Source organism: Lucilia sericata, unplaced genomic scaffold, assembly GCF_015586225.1.
Source record: "Lucilia sericata isolate MDLA Ls3-8-SP2 unplaced genomic scaffold, ASM1558622v1 Contig000941F_arrow, whole genome shotgun sequence".
Classification (NCBI taxonomy): Eukaryota; Metazoa; Arthropoda; class Insecta; order Diptera; family Calliphoridae; genus Lucilia; species Lucilia sericata.
This window is the reverse complement of record NW_023994927.1, coordinates 61,356-79,149: the sequence shown is the minus strand read 5'-3', so window position 1 is coordinate 79,149 and position 17,794 is coordinate 61,356. Positions and strand designations below refer to the sequence as shown.

Genomic DNA, 17,794 nt, shown 5'->3' with positions numbered 1-17,794 from the left:
GAACTAGAACTGAACTAGAAACTGAACTAGAACTGAACTAGAACTGAAACTAGAACTGAACTAGAACTGAACTAGAACTGAACTAGAACTGAACTAGAACTGAACTAGAACTGAACTAGAACTGAACTAGAACTGAACTAGAACTGAACTAGAACTGAATGCTAGAACTGAACTAGAACTGAACTAGAACTAGAACTAGAACTGAACAGAACTGAACTAGAACTGAACTAGAACTAGAACTGAACTAGACTGAACTAGAACTGAACTAGAACTGAACTAGAACTGAACTAGAACTGAACTAGAACTGAACTAGAACTGACTAGAACTGAACTAGAACTGAACTAACTGAACTAGAACTGAACTATAACTAGAACTGAACTAGAACTGAACTAGAACTGAACTAGAACTGAACTAGAACTGAACTAGAACTGAACTAGAACTGAACTAGAACTGAACTAGAACTGAACTAGAACTGAACTAGAACTGAACTAGAACTGAACTAGAACTGAACTAGAACTGAACTAGAACTGAACTAGAACTGAACTAGAACTGAACTAGAACTGAACTAGAACTGAACTAGAACTGAACTAGAACTGAACTAGAACTGAACTAGAACTGAACTAGAACTGAACTAGAACTGAACTAGAACTGAACTAGAACTGAACTAGAACTGAACTAGAACTGAACTAGAACTGAACTAGAACTGAACTAGAACTGAACTAGAACTGAACTAGAACTGAACTAGAACTGAACTAGAACTGAACTAGAACTGAACTAGAACTGAACTAGAACTGAACTAGAACTGAACTAGAACTGAACTGAACTAGAACTGAACTAGAACTGAACTAGAACTGAACTAGAACTGAACTAGAACTGAACTAGAACTGAACTAGACTGAACTAGAACTGAACTAGAACTGAACTAGAACTGAACTAGAACTGAACTAGAACTGAACTAGAACTGAACTAGAACTGAACTAGAACTGAACTAGAACTGAACTAGAACTGAACTAGAACTGAACTAGAACTGAACTAGAACTGAACTAGAACTGAACTAGAACTGAACTAGAACTGAACTAACTGAACTAGAACTGAACTAGAACTGAACTAGAACTGAACTAGAACTGAACTAGAACTGAACTAGAACTGAACTAGAACTGAACTAGAACTGAACTAGAACTGAACTAGAACTGACTAGAACTGAACTAGAACTGAACTAGAACTGAACTAGAACTGAACTAGAACTGAACTAGAACTGAACTAGAACTGAACTAGAACTGAACTAGAACTGAACTAGAACTGAACTAGAACTGAACTAGAACTGAACTAGAACTGAACTAGAACTGAACTAGAACTGAACTAGAACTGAACTAGACTACTAGAACTGAACTAGAACTGAACTGAACTAGAACTGCACTAGAACTGAACTAGAACTGAACTAGAACAAAACTAGAACTAGAACTGAACTGAACTAGAATTGAGCTAGAACTGAACTAGAAATGAGATAGAACTGAACTAGAACTGAACTAGAACTGAACTAGAACTGAATTAGAACTGAATTAGAACTGAACTAGAACTGAACTAGAACTGAACTAGAACTGAACTAGAACTGAACTAGAACTGAACTAGAACTGAACTAGAACTGAACTAGAACTGAACTAGAAATGAACTAGAACTAAACAAGAACTGATTTAGAACTGAATTAGAACTGAACTAGAACTGAACTAGAAATGAACTAGAAATGAACTACAAATGAACTAGAAATGAACCAGAACCGAACTAGAACTGAACTAGAACTGAACTGGAACTGAACTAGAACTAAACTAGAACTGAACTAGAACTGAACTAGAACTGAACTAGAACTGAACTAGAACTGAACTTTAAATTAAGTTTTCGGTTGCGACAAAAATTAACTAGAAATAAGGTAAATAAATACGTTGGTATCAACTACAATTAAGTAACTACAACTATAAAAAATAATCGGTTTTAAATACATATATTTAGTGACCACAACAAATCTGTTTTCTTTATTTGTAAAGCTTTTGTGATATTAATGGGAGGTAGGTCTTGTAACACGCTTTGGATTGAAACTTGTATGAGCATACCGAACTGAATTTTTTCCATAACCACCCAGGATATGAACAAAAAAGAAAAAAAATTATTTATAATTTTGTAACCGATATCACTAATAAATTTCTCTTTGCAAATGAAACTGTATTTAAAATGTAATATTTTACAACCAACCAGGATACTTAATCATTTTTGAATTTAAAGTGATATTTTAATTTAATAAAATAAAAATACAAACTCTACAAAAACTGCAGACATTTAAATATTTACACCATAGAAAACTGTCAAAAATAGCAACTACAGCATTAATTCTGGCATTCAAAATACATAATTTACCAAAAAAAAAAATACACTGGTAAGGTAAATACATATGTATATTGTATATGGAAAAAAGAGACTGACAGTCAGCCAGGCAGGCAAGCAAAATAGGTATAAGTGAAATATAAAACTTTTTTCAAACATTTCCCAAAACAGGGATGATGTTTGTTTTGGAAGATACTGGCAACAAACTGCCAAGTACTTCTTTTTTTACATAAAGGAAACCAAATACAAAAAAAAAATACATAAAATAAATGTTTAAATGGAAATAAAACAACATGAAGATAAATTATAGCCTACAAATTGAAAATATTTTGTATTTATACTCGTGTACGAAAAAGAACTTAAAATGAGGGGTTACATGAATAGCTCGAACGGACGGCGGTATGTACATATGTACATATATAAGGTGTTTGGGTGAAAAACCGGGAATGTTAAAAGTTTTGGAAATGTTAAAATAATAAAGTATTTTCTACTATAAATTTTATTTAAATGCCAACAAATGTTTTATGTAAAGCAATAAAATAAAATTTGGATAAAATTCACATATTTGAAATGGTTGAAATTGAGATGCCAGATGAAAATTTGTTAGCTATTTTATGGGTGGAGTGATAATTTATTTATCAAATCACTCAGAGTTATAATATATGTATATATTAAACATCTATCAAATAACTATAGCATATATTTTTAAACAAATATTAACCTTTCTAAAAATTTTTAATTTACAAAAAAAAATCTAAATTCTGTGCACGAATGGCCAAAATATGAGCAAAATGTCAAAACAGCCATAATTCTTGCCATATTTTCGGATATATCCTTGAGAAAATGCATAATAAATGAAAAACCCTTCGAATATCTCTCTTTTGATATACAAACTTAAACATATCGGTCAAAGTATCAGAAATATATTCAAAATTCTGGAAAAATCATGTCTTTTCATAATTTTGCTCATATTCCGAAGTTTCTAGCTCAGTTCTAGTTCAGTTCTAGTTCAGCTCTAGTTAAGTTCTAGTTCAGTTCTAGTTCTGTTCTAGTTCAGTTCTAGTTCAGTTCTAGTTCAGTTCTAGTTCAGTTCTAGTTCAGTTCTAGTTCAGTTCTAGTTCAGTTCTAGTTCAGTTCTAGTTCAGTTCTAGTTCAGTTCTAGTTCAGTTCTAGTTCAGTTATAGTTCAGTTCTAGTTCAGTTCTAGTTCAGTTATAGTTCAGTTCTAGTTCAGTTCTAGTTCAGCTCTAGTTCAGTTCTAGTTCAGTTCTAGTTCAGTTCTAGTTCAGTTCTAGTTCAGTTCTAGTTCTAGTTCAGTTCTAGTTCAGTTCTAGTTCAGTTCTAATTCAGTTCTAGTTCAGTTCTAGTTCAGTTCTAGTTCAGTTCTAGTTCAGTTCTAGTTCAGTTCTAGTTCAGTTCTAGTTCAGTTCTAGTTCAGTTGTAGTTCACTTCTAGTTCAGTTCTAGTTCAGTTCTAGTTCAGTTCTAGTTCGGTTCTAGTTCAGTTCTAGTTCAGTACTAGTTCAGTTCTAGTTCAGTTCTAGTTCAGTTCTAGTTCAGTTCTAGTTCAGTTCTAGTTCAGTTCTAGTTCAGTTCTAGTTCAATTCTAGTTCAGTTCTAGTTCAGTTCTAGTTCAGTTCAAGTTCTGTTCTAGTTCAGTTCTAGTTCTGTTCTAGTTCTGTTCTAGTTCTGTTCTAGTTCTGTTCTAGTTCTGTTCTAGTTCTGTTCTAGTTCTGTTCTAGTTCAGTTCTAGTTCAGTTCTAGTTCTCTTCTAGTTCTGTTCTAGTTCTGTTCTAGTTCTGTTCTAGTTCTGTTCTAGTTCTGTTCTAGTTCTGTTCTAGTTCTGTTCTAGTTCTGTTCTAGTTCTGTTCTAGTTCTGTTCTAGTTCTGTTCTAGTTCTGTTCTAGTTCTGTTCTAGTTCTGTTCTAGTTCTGTTCTAGTTCTGTTCTAGTTCTGTTCTAGTTCTAGTTCTAGTTCAGTTCTAGTTCAGTTCTGTTCTAGTTCAGTTCTAGTTCAGTTCTAGTTCAGTTCTAGTTCAGTTCTAGTTCAGTTCTAGTTCAGTTCTAGTTCAGTTCTAGTTCTGTTCTAGTTCTGTTCTAGTTCTGTTCTAGTTCTGTTCTAGTTCTGTTCTAGTTCTGTTCTAGTTCTGTTCTAGTTGTGTTCTAGTTTTGTTCTAGTTCTTTTCTGGTAGTGTTCTAGTTCTCTTCTAGTTCTGTTCTGTTCTATTTGCTCTCAACTCCAAACAAGAATAAGGAAAAAACTATAATGATGTGTTGTAGAAATAGGTAATATTTTAAATCCTAGAAACTAATGAAAACAATCTTATTTAAAAAGAAAAATTTCCATTATCTGGCAACCTTAAATCCAAAGTATCTGTATCTATGAGGGCGACATATAAAGAGAGAGAAAAAACTACCCAACAAATTACGAGAGAGTTTTTTGTATATAGAAAAAAACAAACAAATACAAAGAGAATTGTGTTTTTTCTATAAAGAGGAGGAGCCTAATTCATGGTGTATCTATGTATAATTGAACACACACACTAAAACATTCCTATTTATAAGCAAACTTATAAATAAAAAAGTATCTAAAAGATATTTAACGTATATAAGACTACATATCAAAGATAAATATTGAAAAAAGGGATAAATCTTAAAAGATACTACACATAAACAGAGAAGCTTAAAATCGTGAAGATAAAAACCGCCGGTAATTTATAGATACATTTTTCGAATACGTAAATACGTACATAAGTGTGTAAAATAAGTAAAAAAAAAAAAACTGCAATCACGTTTTTTGCACTACAGTAAAACTTAAAAAAAGATACATCTTTTAGATACTTGGGAAAACAATAAAAATCGTTGTTGTACGCTCACACTTAACTACAAGATATCTCTATAAAACCGACAAACTCGCATCAATAGCTGTTGCTGCTGCAGCAGCAGAAATGGCTTCAACATCATCGAAAGCGATAACGTACTCATTACATACACGCCTACTACTTCATGCATTGTGTATGGTATGTGTTTGTTTGTGAATGTGCCTTGTGAGAATATTTAATGTGCAAGAACTGCTGCAGCACCGGATCTCATGCTCTTGTTGTTGCTGTGGTGCACTGGACGACCGAAACGAGACGATTCATATGATGTGTGAATTGTATACATATGTTTGTGATGGTGTTGGTAGTTTGTATACAATTGTATCGTTTGTTTGAATGTTTATTTGTGTATTTTTAAAGGTATTAAACTTCTTTATCTGAGGATAAAGCTGTAAATATCCGCGAGATTTACTACACGACGCGTGTCATTTCGTTCCCCAAGAAAAACAGCAAAAATACAACTGAAGTGGAAGAAAAAGAAACCATCCAAATATAAACAAAAAAAACCCTAAATTCAAACTGCAACAACTGGAAAATTACATTGAATACCCAAACAACCTTAAATCCTGCAATTCGTCGGTTATTGTTTATTCATATTGGAGTCATCGTAACGACTTCAAAAATCGCCAACTGAACCAACTGCATCATCACATCCCAAAAAAAAAAAACAAGAAGAAATTGTTTGCTACTCGAACTCATATTATATGGTTTATATGTTTGAATATTTGTCTGTCCGTCTGTCTACTCACTCGTTTTTTAAATGGCAACATTTAGGCCAAAACTGCAATTGCATTGATTTGATTTCTCATCGTATTCTCTAGAGGAGTTTTGGTTGGTTTTTGTTTTACGTTTCGTTTGTTGACCAGAAGCATCCGTTAATGTTTTACCAACAACTTAACGGCTCGTTGTTTCTTATTGCCATCATGTACACTGCTAGCTGCTGCTCGTACTATACTCAACTTTTCTCGTACAACAATCAGTGATTTTAAATCTTTTTGAATTTTAAATTTAAACCATTCAACGACAATAAGAAGAAAAATACCAAAAAAATAAAAGTAAAAAACTATTTACCAAATGTGAATTTTGTGGCGGCTTCTTCTAAAAAAAATTGTACAAAGAAAAAAAAACTAACTACAAACGTTCAATTTCTATAAGACTGCAGAGAAAAAAGTACTACAATAAAAAACTTTTGTGGCGTGAAAATAAAAAAACAGAACAATTGTTTATTGTCTTTTCAGACAATAGCAGTTGCAGAAAAAAAAGGAATTTCGCTTGGAAATTACAATCATAACTTGTGTTTTGTGCTGGTTTTTTTGTAAAATTTTCTAGACTTTTTGTCGCCGCAGCCGAAGCCGCCGCCATGTTGGTTCCGCCCGATATGATGGCCGCCCAAACGCGCATGATCTATCAGATGAATCGTTATTGTGCTGAACGTGTTCAAGCTCGCATGTTTAAAACTGCTACGGCCATTCGAGAAATCTGCAAAATTGTCCAGGATATTTTGAAAGAGGTCGAATTGCAGGAGCCTCGTTTTATCTCTAGTTTAGTTGAGTGTAATGGCAGGTAAGATATTATTTAGATGTGTTTTTTATTTCAGTAATTTATTGCTTAAAATTTAATATTAGGAATTCGTAAGCTGTTTAATTTTAAACACATTAAGTTTTATTCATAATTTTAATCATCTTTTAACATTTTGTTTTTAATATGTATATGATATTTACAATATTTATAGGATTTTAAAAACTTGATAAGATTTATAAAAAAGTTTTAAAAATTCCCGTCGTTTTCGCTAATAAATTATAAAATAATTTATTAGTTACTTACCATTAAGGAGTATTTCGGACGGAAATTTTATTTTAAAAATTTGTATGAAAATTATTTAAGTTATTTTCGTAGAAAATTCCAAAATAAAATTTCCTTTCTAGATACTGATACTGTTATTATGAACAAGAGACCCTCCGATTTGAACGCAATTCGGTAAATATAATCTTCCCTTGCATAAGAAATTTAAAGTTCTCCAAAATTTCCAAATTCGTTATGGTTCAGATTTTATGGCGGTTCAAAGTTCATACTTTTTTTTTTGGATTTTTTCAACAAGCATTAAATTAAATTGTATAAGAAGTTTTTCAGATTTTAATCGCTTTAGTCGTTAATTAAAGCCTGTTATTGTTTAAATATTATAGTGTTAATATAAGGTTAATTATATTCTAAAAAGTCCTTGAGTCAAGGATATCTCGAAACAGGTATCTTCCATTTTTGCTCATGACACAAAAATAGCTTACTTGAGGGTATCTCAAGAAAATCATCTTTTATTAAAATAATCCACATCATGCCCATACAAATCTTCCCTAATAGCGACATGCTTCCGTCGAAGGCTTTATAGAATGTGTGCATAGGAAATTATATAAAAAGTCACTGGAACTTATAAAAGTTTTATACATATATCAGGTTTTATAAAGATTTGATAAATTCTTATGAAAAAATTCTCAAAACTTGCAATATAATTTCCTATGCGGAAGGGCTTTACGTGAACGGTGGACTTTTTCACCCAAACAGTGAGCTTCTTTGACGACTCACCATTGCCTCATTTTGGCAGTGCCGGTCCATGTACAAGCACTTTGCTCAAGTACTCGAACTATCTAATCTCAGACCAATGCTGCCCCGTTGCTTAACTTCCGAGATTCAAAAATATTACTTCCGCTAACAACCAGGCAGATAGGTAGGCCTCTGTTGAGTTGGCAACAGCACCTAGAGACGTTACCGTTAGACCAAATACGAATCCATCAAATCCATCGTATCCATCAAATTTTAAACAGAGTTTTCATTGAACATACCAGGACAAGGAAGGTAAATTTAATGGTGTCACTTGTATAAGATACCTTTCATTCATTACCATTCCACCCTGCATACTTCTCATTCATACTCATAATAGAACAACATTCGAAAGACTCACTTTAGGTATATATATATATCATATACACTTAACACTAACTCATTTCCAACGCTTAGTCCCACAGTCACTCCTCTGTGGGGTGTCTGTTGTCATTCGGCAATAGCACCCAACTTATCCCGAATTATAGATTCACCGTACATCAGTCCTTTAAACCGCCACTTTCTCTTCCCGCGAATTTGGGTTTAAACCACAGCCACGACGTGATCCCGAAATAACTTCAACCAACTGACCAATCAGGACAAGTCCTGCGGGCAACTGGCCTCCCGTAGTACCAGATTGTGTGGTTCTCTGGTACGACCCCAAGTCAACTACTTTATTCAAAGCAAAGACCGAGGAGTGAATTGACATCACCATCTAGCCCGGCAGGCTAGAGGTATTGGTAGCACCTCTTTACCACGGAATTGCAATACGCGAAACCTGAAGATCTTCTAACATGCCTTTAACGGAAGACCTTCTTATATGCATTACGTTACAAGCCTTACAAGCCTTCAACTAAATATCTTCTAATAGGTTTCCAATGTAAGACCGTCTATTAGGCTTTCCTAAGTAGGCCTTCTATCAACCCTCTAACAGAATCGAGGCAAGGTCTTGCTCTTGCCACAATACTATACATTTTAAAAATAAAGTTGCCCAAAAATGGCGTTTTCTCAAATTTCAGAACACAATATCTCAAATCTGAGATGTGATGGAAAAAATCTGAGATCACATTCGGATTCAGCTGTGCTCAATCTTATAAACAAAATATACATTGGTCTCTGGTTTAAAAATGAAAACCAAAAAAACTCAGTTTTTCTCTTATGCATTTATAAATATAATAGTAAAATTTCGTCTATTTCTAAAGAAAGTCATGTTAAACAGTATGGGATTTTATCACTAATGTTTAACTTCTAGACTTCCATTAGATCCACAAAAAGTTCAAGTAATATTTTCAAAGTACAACTTTACTTCGATTTCTTGTCGGCGAAGTCAAAATTGCACTGCTAGTTACCTGAAAATATCCCTCAATCTTTCAGGCGGAAATCTACGCCATCTTCATCTGTGATAGAAAGTGCGTGAGGAGAAGGTCAACCCTTACTTTCGTATGAAGTTAGGTCGGGTGTTGTGATGAACTGTGTATCCTTATTGAACGAACTGGGTAAACACAACAAATTAACAATATGTTAAGTATCCGGCCATGAAGGCCATTCTAGCAATGAACGGGAGGACTGCTTAGCAAATAGAGGCGCTCGTCGCCCACATATCGGCCCTGAACCATTCTTTGTTAATCCTCAAGGTTACGTCAGACAAAGATGCGTATCGTGGTTCGAATCGGAATTTGCTCGCCACTGGGAAGCAACAACAGTGCTTCAACAGACAAAGCGCTTAATCACGCTATCAAGAGGAAAATCCCAAAAGTTATTATCGCTTAACAAAAGTGATATCAGAATAATTACGGGACTACTCACGGGACACTGTGGTCTCAGATGTCATCCATTCATCCTGCTATGCAGAGGAAACCTCAGAACTCATATTTTGCAAATGTCCAACACTATAGACTCTTCGAGAAAGAATCTTAGGTGCTGCAACACTAGCCCCGAAGAATATATTCAACCTCTCACCAATCAAATACGTGAATTAAACCTGTTATGGTGAACCCATGGCCTGCACAAAAGATCCAAAACAGGGTCGCAGTGTTTAAGGGTCTCTCTAATTAAATCTAATCTAATATCTATCTGAAATCTTTGGTACGTGAATTAAACCTGTTATGGTGAACCCATGGCCTGCACAAAAGATCCAAAACAGGGTCGCAGTGTTTAAGGGTCTCTCTAATCAAATATAATCTAATCTTATATAATCTATCTGAAATCTTTGGTAGTCACAATTTTAATTATCTATTTACTACCGATAATTTGGAAGTAGAAATTTGATGCTTAAGAATCATTACAATATTTTTTAAACATTTTTCGTTAATGGGTGTTGAACTCAAGCCCGAATAATATTCTTAATAATATAAATTCATGGAAATTTCGAACATAACATATTTTTCAGACGGTAGTAACAAAACAGAAAAAATATTTTCCATCATAAATATGTAACTCCAAATTCCTAGTTAGCCGATAAAACAAATAAAGTTTTCTAAAAAAAATTATAAAATATGCACGTGCCTTAATAACAAATTTTTAAAAAATTTTCATTGAACAATTAAATATGTTGCATTGTTTAAAGTGCACTTACCTCTGCTTCACCTCCAACAAGACAAATATGTCTGAAAATAATAAAAAGACATTAACAACCAATTAAACTCATAAAAATTTCAAAATGTCTAAAAATTATATAAATTTTTTTTAAAAACCGAACAAACCAGCAATAAATATAAAAAAAAAAATTTAAACCAAAAAGTGAATTGAAGTGAATATGAAATTTTCACACGTCACAAACTGTATACAAACAAAGAATGAAATCAAAACTGTCAAAAAACAATTAACACCAATTAAGTGACAAAAATAAAAAAAGGAATCCCAACACCAACAAAAAGAAATCTGGTTAAAATGTATCTAAAATGAAAAAATACCAAAATGAACAGAAAAACCAACAAAATTGAACATTTTTTTTTTTCAAATAAACATTCAATAGAGTTTAGAAGGACCATTGTGAAAAATATAAAAACCAGTTAAAGAATTTTACTTTAGTTTTAAAGCTGTTGATAGCACATTTAACCACATTTAAAGAAAAACCAAAACAAAATGATCTTTTATGAACGTTAGTTACCAATAAGATGGTGATAATGATGATGAAGATGAAGATCACGATCACAATGGCGTTGAGACAGCCGATGAAGATGACTTAACAATAAATGAAATTGAAGAAGAAAAACAAAATATTTCTTTGTATTTTTTTAACATTCTTTTAGTTAGTAAAAGAAAATGTAAAATTTAAGAGCTGTCATACCCAGCTACTGCCAATTAAAAGACCCAATAGGAATTTCTTACTGAAATATTGATATTTTTAAATCAGCAATAGATTTTCTCAACAGCAATGTCTCTGATCTTTAGAGTATTTACATTACAAATTATCAAATTCTACTATTTAGAATCTAAATTTTAAATATTCTCAATTGTTCCCACTAGGTGACCAATTGCTACCACTTCAGATGTGGTTTTTATTATTTTTTTCTTTTGTGGCAGCCTTTTAAAAAACACCCATGATAATTACGAATACATGTTTGTACTTTACAGTTGGTGTCGTAAATCTGCTACAAAAATATATATAAAAACACATACAAATTGTTGATGATGTATTGAAATTGCCTTAAGATCTGTCAAAATCTGTTGTTACATCTTTCCAAAGAGATCAATTTGTTTGTTGTGTTTTGTATGTATTACTTTTTAATCTGTCTTCAAGTGTAAAACGAGAAAGAAAAAAAACATAAAATACTACTTGTTTTACGCCTGAATATGTTTGTATATATTTAAGTGCTAATTGTTTTATGGTTGAATGGGTCTTTAATACTCTCTTCAGTCTTCTCTTTGCATCACCATCATTTCATTGAAAAGGCATCATGATCATTGTCGTCATGGCTGCCACAATAATCAAGTGGGCTTATATTGATTAAATGGTTGACAAAAGATCATTTAATGTGGGAATGTTGACAGAAGATTGAAAGTTAACGTAATGTTGGGAAAAGAGTAGATTGTTGAAATTTCTCTAATTAGGAATTGATCAATATTTCAGAAAAAAAAGTTGAAATTAAAGATTTTATCAAAAATTAATCGGAAATTTTTAAAAAGGATTTTTAATCAAAATCCCTCAAAAATGTAAAAAAAGCAAATACTTAAAAAATAAAGTTTGAATCGACAATTTTCTAAAAACTGATCGAAAACTATCCTTAATATTAGAACTGGTCAAAACAACTTTGCTTTTCAAATTAATTAATATTATAAAAAAAAAATTCAACGAAATTTTTCTATAAAAAAGAAAATTTATTGAAAATGAAAGCTTATTGAAAATTTACGAAAAAAAATTAAGTTTATTGAAAATTTTCTACAAAACAATTTTCTATAGAAAATAAAATTTATCGAAAATTTTTTATAAAAATATAAATTAATCGAAAATTTTCTATAAAAAGAGAAATTTATCGAACATTTTCTATAAAAAAAGTATTTTATCGATAATTTTCATAATTTTTTCTATAGAAAAGAAAATTTATCGAACATTTTTTATAGTTTTTTCTATAGAAATGAAAATTTATCGAAAATTATCTATAAAAAGAGAAATTTATTGAAAATTTTCTATAAAAATGAAAGTTTATTGAAAATTTTTCAAAAAATTAAGTTTATTGAAATTTTTTTACAAAAAAATTTTCTATAGAAAATAAAATTTATCGAAAATTTTTTATAAAAAGAGAAATTTTTCATTATTTTTTCTATAGAAAAGAAAATTTATCGAAAATTTTCAATGAAAAAGAAAATTTATCGAAAATTTTCAATGGAAAAGAAAATTTATCGAAAATTTTCTATAGAAAAGAAAATTTATCGAAAATTTTCTATAGAAAAGAAAATTTATCGAAAATTTTGTATAGAAATGAAAATTTATCGAAAATTTTCTGTAGAATGAAAATTTATCGAAAATTTTCTATAGAATGAAAATTTATCTATAGAAATGAGAATTTATCGAAAATTTTCTATAAAAAAATATTATCGAAAATTTTCTATAAAAAGAAAAGTTATCGAAAAATTTCTATAGAAAAGAAAATTTATCAATTTTCTATAGAAAAGAAAATTTATCAAAAAATTTCTATAGAAAAGAAATTTTATAAAAGGTTTTCTATAGAAAACAAAATTTAAAGAAAATTTTCTATAGAAAAGAAAATTTATCAAAAATTTTCCAAAAATACGAAATTTATTGTAAATTTTTCTTTTAATACAAAGAAAGTTTATCAAATGTTTTGTTTCAATAGAAAATTCAACAAAATTTGTTTTAATAAAAAATTTATCGAAAATTCTCTAAAAAGGAAAATGGGAAAATAATCACAATTTTTCTTTAAATCTTATTTTCCTTTCAGATATGAAGGCGTTGAAGTCATCTCCCCCACAGAATTCGAAATTGTTTTATATCTCAATCAAATGGGTGTTTTCAATTTCGTCGATGATGGTACTCTACCCGGTTGTGCTGTGCTCAAATTAAGTGATGGCCGCAAAAGATCCATGTCTTTATGGGTGGAATTTATAACAGCCTCCGGTTATCTATCGTCAAGAAAAATTAGAGCACGTTTTCAGACTCTAGTAGCACAAGCATGTGATAAAAGTATTTATCGTGATATGGTGAAAATGATTGGTGATACTACGGAGGTAAAATTGAGAATACGTGAACGGTATATAGTGCAAATAACACCGGCATTTAAATGTTCGGGTATATGGCCGAGATCGGCAGCACATTGGCCATTGCCTCATATACCCTGGCCACATCCGAGTATAGTGGCTGAAGTCAAAACGGAGGGATTTGATTTGTTGTCTAAGGAAAGTGTCATATTTCAGAATAAAACAAATAATGCCGCCAGCATGGAGGGAGATGCTTGGGTGTTGAGTTTTTTTGAAGCCGAAAATAGATTGTTGCAAGGTATATTAAAAATAAATATGCGAAATAAAGAATTTTATAAATAGTTTTGTTTTTTAGGTGGCTGCCGTCGTCGTTTGCTTAGCATTTTGAAAACTTTAAGAGATCGTCATTTGGATTTACCCGGTAATCCCATAACAGCCTATCATTTGAAAAATTTACTATTGTATGAATGTGAAAAACATCCCCGAGATTTTGAATGGGATGAACCATGTATTGCGGATCGTATCAATGGCATATTTCTGCAGTTAATATCCTGCTTACAGTACAGACGTTGTCCCCATTATTTTCTACCTAGTTTGGATCTATTTAAAGGTAAATCTCCCAGCGCCTTAGAACAGGCAGCCAAACAGGTGTGGCGTTTAACACGTGAGATGTTAACAAATAACAATGCATTTGAAAAATTGTAAAAAATAGAAGAAGAAAGGGCCCAACTAACAAAAGATAAAGGAAGTCTGCTGCTGTAAGCATTATTTGATAAAAATGTGTATAAAAATTTTTATTACAAATTCCCCTAGAAAAGCAATTATTAAAAATGTGAAGGATAAAAATCAAAGATTTCTCTTTTAACAAAATTTTTCTAAAAAAATTCACAACACTATAATCCTTAGATTTTAGATAAAAAACATATTTCATATATGTATCTTTATATTTATTATGGAATGAATGCTTTGCATGTGTGTTATTTTGGATCTTATGAATGATGTTTATCGGCACTCATATGTTGTATTTATCACAGGATAATCCGTCTTAATATTTTTTGTTACTCTCCCTCTCTTTCTCTACTATCTATTGTTTTAAAAATTTGGATATTTTTAATTTTTTTGTAAATCGTGGTTTACTAACCCTTAAACATTTCATTGTCTCAAATAATTCACAATGAGAAAAAAGTTTTTCTATTTTGACTATAACTTTGTATACGATTAGATTTTATAATTCATAACTAAGCAAAAGTGATAATTTGTAATGTATAATTAAGGAAAATGTTTGGTGTAACGATTTTCATTGAAATTTATACTAGTTATCGACAAGATGTTTAAGTGCTTAACGTGAACACCTGCCTGGACGGCCTTATTTCACGGTCCATCCACTGGGTAGACTTAAGCCCCGTTGCGGAATGACAGGCAGCATGGGATCAATCTGAATGCAAACCCCAACAAGGAAAAAACAATCACTGGTCTAAAGCTAATATGTAGAACTACCCCAACATTGGGTGAAATCAATCCTCCGGTAAACCGGAAGGTGGCCACACTTTCGATGTCATTAAAGATTGCATTATTTAAAATGCAACTAATGATGCAATTCCAGTGCATTTGTTAACCTCTTTAAGCCGGCGCAACCACACTACTGAGATGGCCCTGTTGATCTGGCAACAGCACCTGTATGTCAGATAATGTGACAAAAGATGTAGGAATTTCGAAAGTCAATTCGAACCCGATAATTGCCCCGACAAGTTGAGTAGAAGGCCTCACCTATAGGTCGCGTAGCATGAAACAATATGCATCCTGTTGAGATGGCAACAGCACCGAGAATTTCCCTGAAGTAAAAGGTCTACTAAATCAGTACTAGGCTCCTGTCGGGCAGAGGAGTCTTTCCCGATCGTTCACAAATTGCATCAGTTCCATTCTCAGACCATAAAGACGGAATGACAGGCAACTACCAAGTGTCAACCAAAAAATTTCCCAACCTATACTGGCGCCCTACTACGCGAAGAGTAAGATATACTCAACAGGTTCAGGAATCACCTAGTGACATCTGTTGAGATGGCAACAGCACCGGAAAGAGAATCCAGACATATATGGCATTTGGATATATCAGTTCTTAAACCAGAATACTTTCCCCACGAATTTGGCTTTAAACCACAGCCACTACGTGGATCCCGAAAGAACCTCAACCAACCGTAGTGCCAGATTATGTGGTGCTCTGTCCGACCCCATGTCAAATCATTTCAAGGAAAGGCCGAGGATACATTTGATCATCACTATTTTATAGTTCCGGCAGACTAGTGATATTGGTAGCACCTCTTTTCCCCGGGATATTGCAATAACACCAAAAAGTAGATTTCACCAAGGCAACGTGCCCCCGGGGGTACTAGTTATCGACAATAAAGATACCCCGCAACATCTGTTATGTAAAAAAAGAAACTAAAGCAGCCGGAGAACTGATTTTAGGTATAATGTCAATGGCCGCCACCCATTGCACGAATTTCGGCATCCAGTATAAGCTAGTAGTTTAAAAAATCCTCTATCAAATTAGGTATATTTTGGCCTATATAGCACATACAGCATCTTCTTCCGATATCTCTATATACTGACAGAAATGTTTGGTATCGGAAGTAGACAAAATATATTAGGTCCTCAAAGGAATCTTGAACAATCTATATATTTCCATTCTTCTGTTTCCAATAGTAGAAATATTATCCAGAGAAAAGAATGCTAAAGAATTAAATGTTCTTAAATTATTACATAAAGAAAGAAGGTTCAGCGGAAAGGAACTAGAAGAATGAAAATTTTCTAAAATATTATATATATGTATATATAGGATGCAATTTTTCTTATCTGTTGATCAGCGATATTTTATATTGAAAATGGATTCAAAAATAGTGTTTTTTAAATTTCTCAAATCTCAGATGTGATGGAGAAAATCTGAGGTCAGTGCGATTCAATCCTTTAGAAAAGTCTAAGAGTTTCAAATTTTTTTCAAATCTTTTCGGCCTGTGTATTAAGAACATGATACCCCAGAATGCAAAATTGATTTTGTCAATGTGACTTAAAATCGTTACACTTTACATTTTCCCAATAATTTATAATATTTATAAATTTTGTTTAAAACAATTAATAAGTCTTAATATTTTTCTAAAAAATATATAAAACTTATAGCAAAAAATTAACATAAAATGTGCAATTTGAAAACAACATAAGTATACAAATAAGATTTAAAAAAATAATTTTGTAAAAATTAAAAAAAAAAACAAATTTGTTAAATTTTTTTATTATTAAGTTCATTAATTATTGTGTGAAAAAAATAAATAAAAATCATGTTATATAAAACTACTCAAAATATTAATAAAAATTTTAAATTAAAATAAAAACTGATGTTATTATTAAAAAAAATAAGGAATTTGTTAACTGCCATGCACTGTAATTCTTTCGAAAATGTCAATCTCTAGACAAATATTTCAATTCGAAATCATTACAATTATTAATGAGTTGGTTTTCATGTTTAAAACATTATTTATTATGTCAACCATCCTGTCACATACACAAACATTACCAATCATACATACTACATACATACATATACTTAAGAATACCTTAAAGACATGCTAAAGACCAAGTTAACATGTTTGGAATATAACAAGATCTTCAAAATTAAAGATTTCTTAGGTTATTTGCTGTTCTCAATATCTCATGATGATCCTCATATCAATTCTAAGAATAAGAGAAATACATACATTCATGAATTGTACGTAACTAAATATTTGTTGACATTTTGATATTTTTTTTTTCATTTTCCCAAAAATAAAATCAAAATTAACATAAAATATAGTTTCGAATACAAGGAATAAATATCTTTGAATACCTTTATGGCTAAGAAGAAGAAAAAAAGAAAGAATGATCTGTCTCATGACCAAATCTGAAGAAATTATTTTTTTCTTTGGTATGCCACAGTATCTGTGTCTGTAGGTATTGAAGTCATTTGTTTTTTTTTCTTTTTCGGGTATATTTATGACCTTCAAGACAATCCTCATACGATGAGTACATTGTACAACAAATGTTGTGTTTTTTTCAACGAATGTTTTTGGTTCGTTTGTCTTAAATCTAAATTAACCTTTATACACAATAATATCAATTATGTAAAAAGATATTTTAAACGAGATTTAAGATAAGCTCATTTTCAGTTTGTTTATACTGATTATAAAGGGGTTCTTTAGTTTATCATGGATTCGTATGAATTTAGACATAGATTTGTGGAATCCACGCTAAGAAAATATAAAATTA

The 17,794-nt window shown here is 31.5% G+C and overlaps 1 protein-coding gene across 3 annotated transcripts; it reads left to right on the top strand.

Annotated features, from left to right (window-relative positions):
* Nucleotides 1-5,030: 5,030 nt before the first annotated feature.
* Nucleotides 5,031-16,874, top strand: LOC119609147 (protein mab-21-like). 3 transcript variants are annotated; one of them, XM_037963863.1, is made up of 4 exons: nucleotides 5,031-5,384; nucleotides 5,638-6,811; nucleotides 13,243-13,796; nucleotides 13,854-16,874. In XM_037963863.1, exons 2-4 carry the CDS (start codon nucleotides 6,609-6,611, stop codon nucleotides 14,201-14,203), a joined length of 1,107 nt encoding a protein of 368 aa, XP_037819791.1. In that variant the 5' UTR covers nucleotides 5,031-5,384; nucleotides 5,638-6,608; the 3' UTR covers nucleotides 14,204-16,874. The 3 variants fall into 3 exon arrangements, with proteins under 3 accessions (XP_037819791.1, XP_037819790.1, XP_037819789.1); XM_037963862.1 differs by having other exon boundaries at nucleotides 5,031-5,548; nucleotides 5,609-6,811; XM_037963861.1 differs by having other exon boundaries at nucleotides 5,031-6,811.
* Nucleotides 16,875-17,794: the final 920 nt, after the last annotated feature.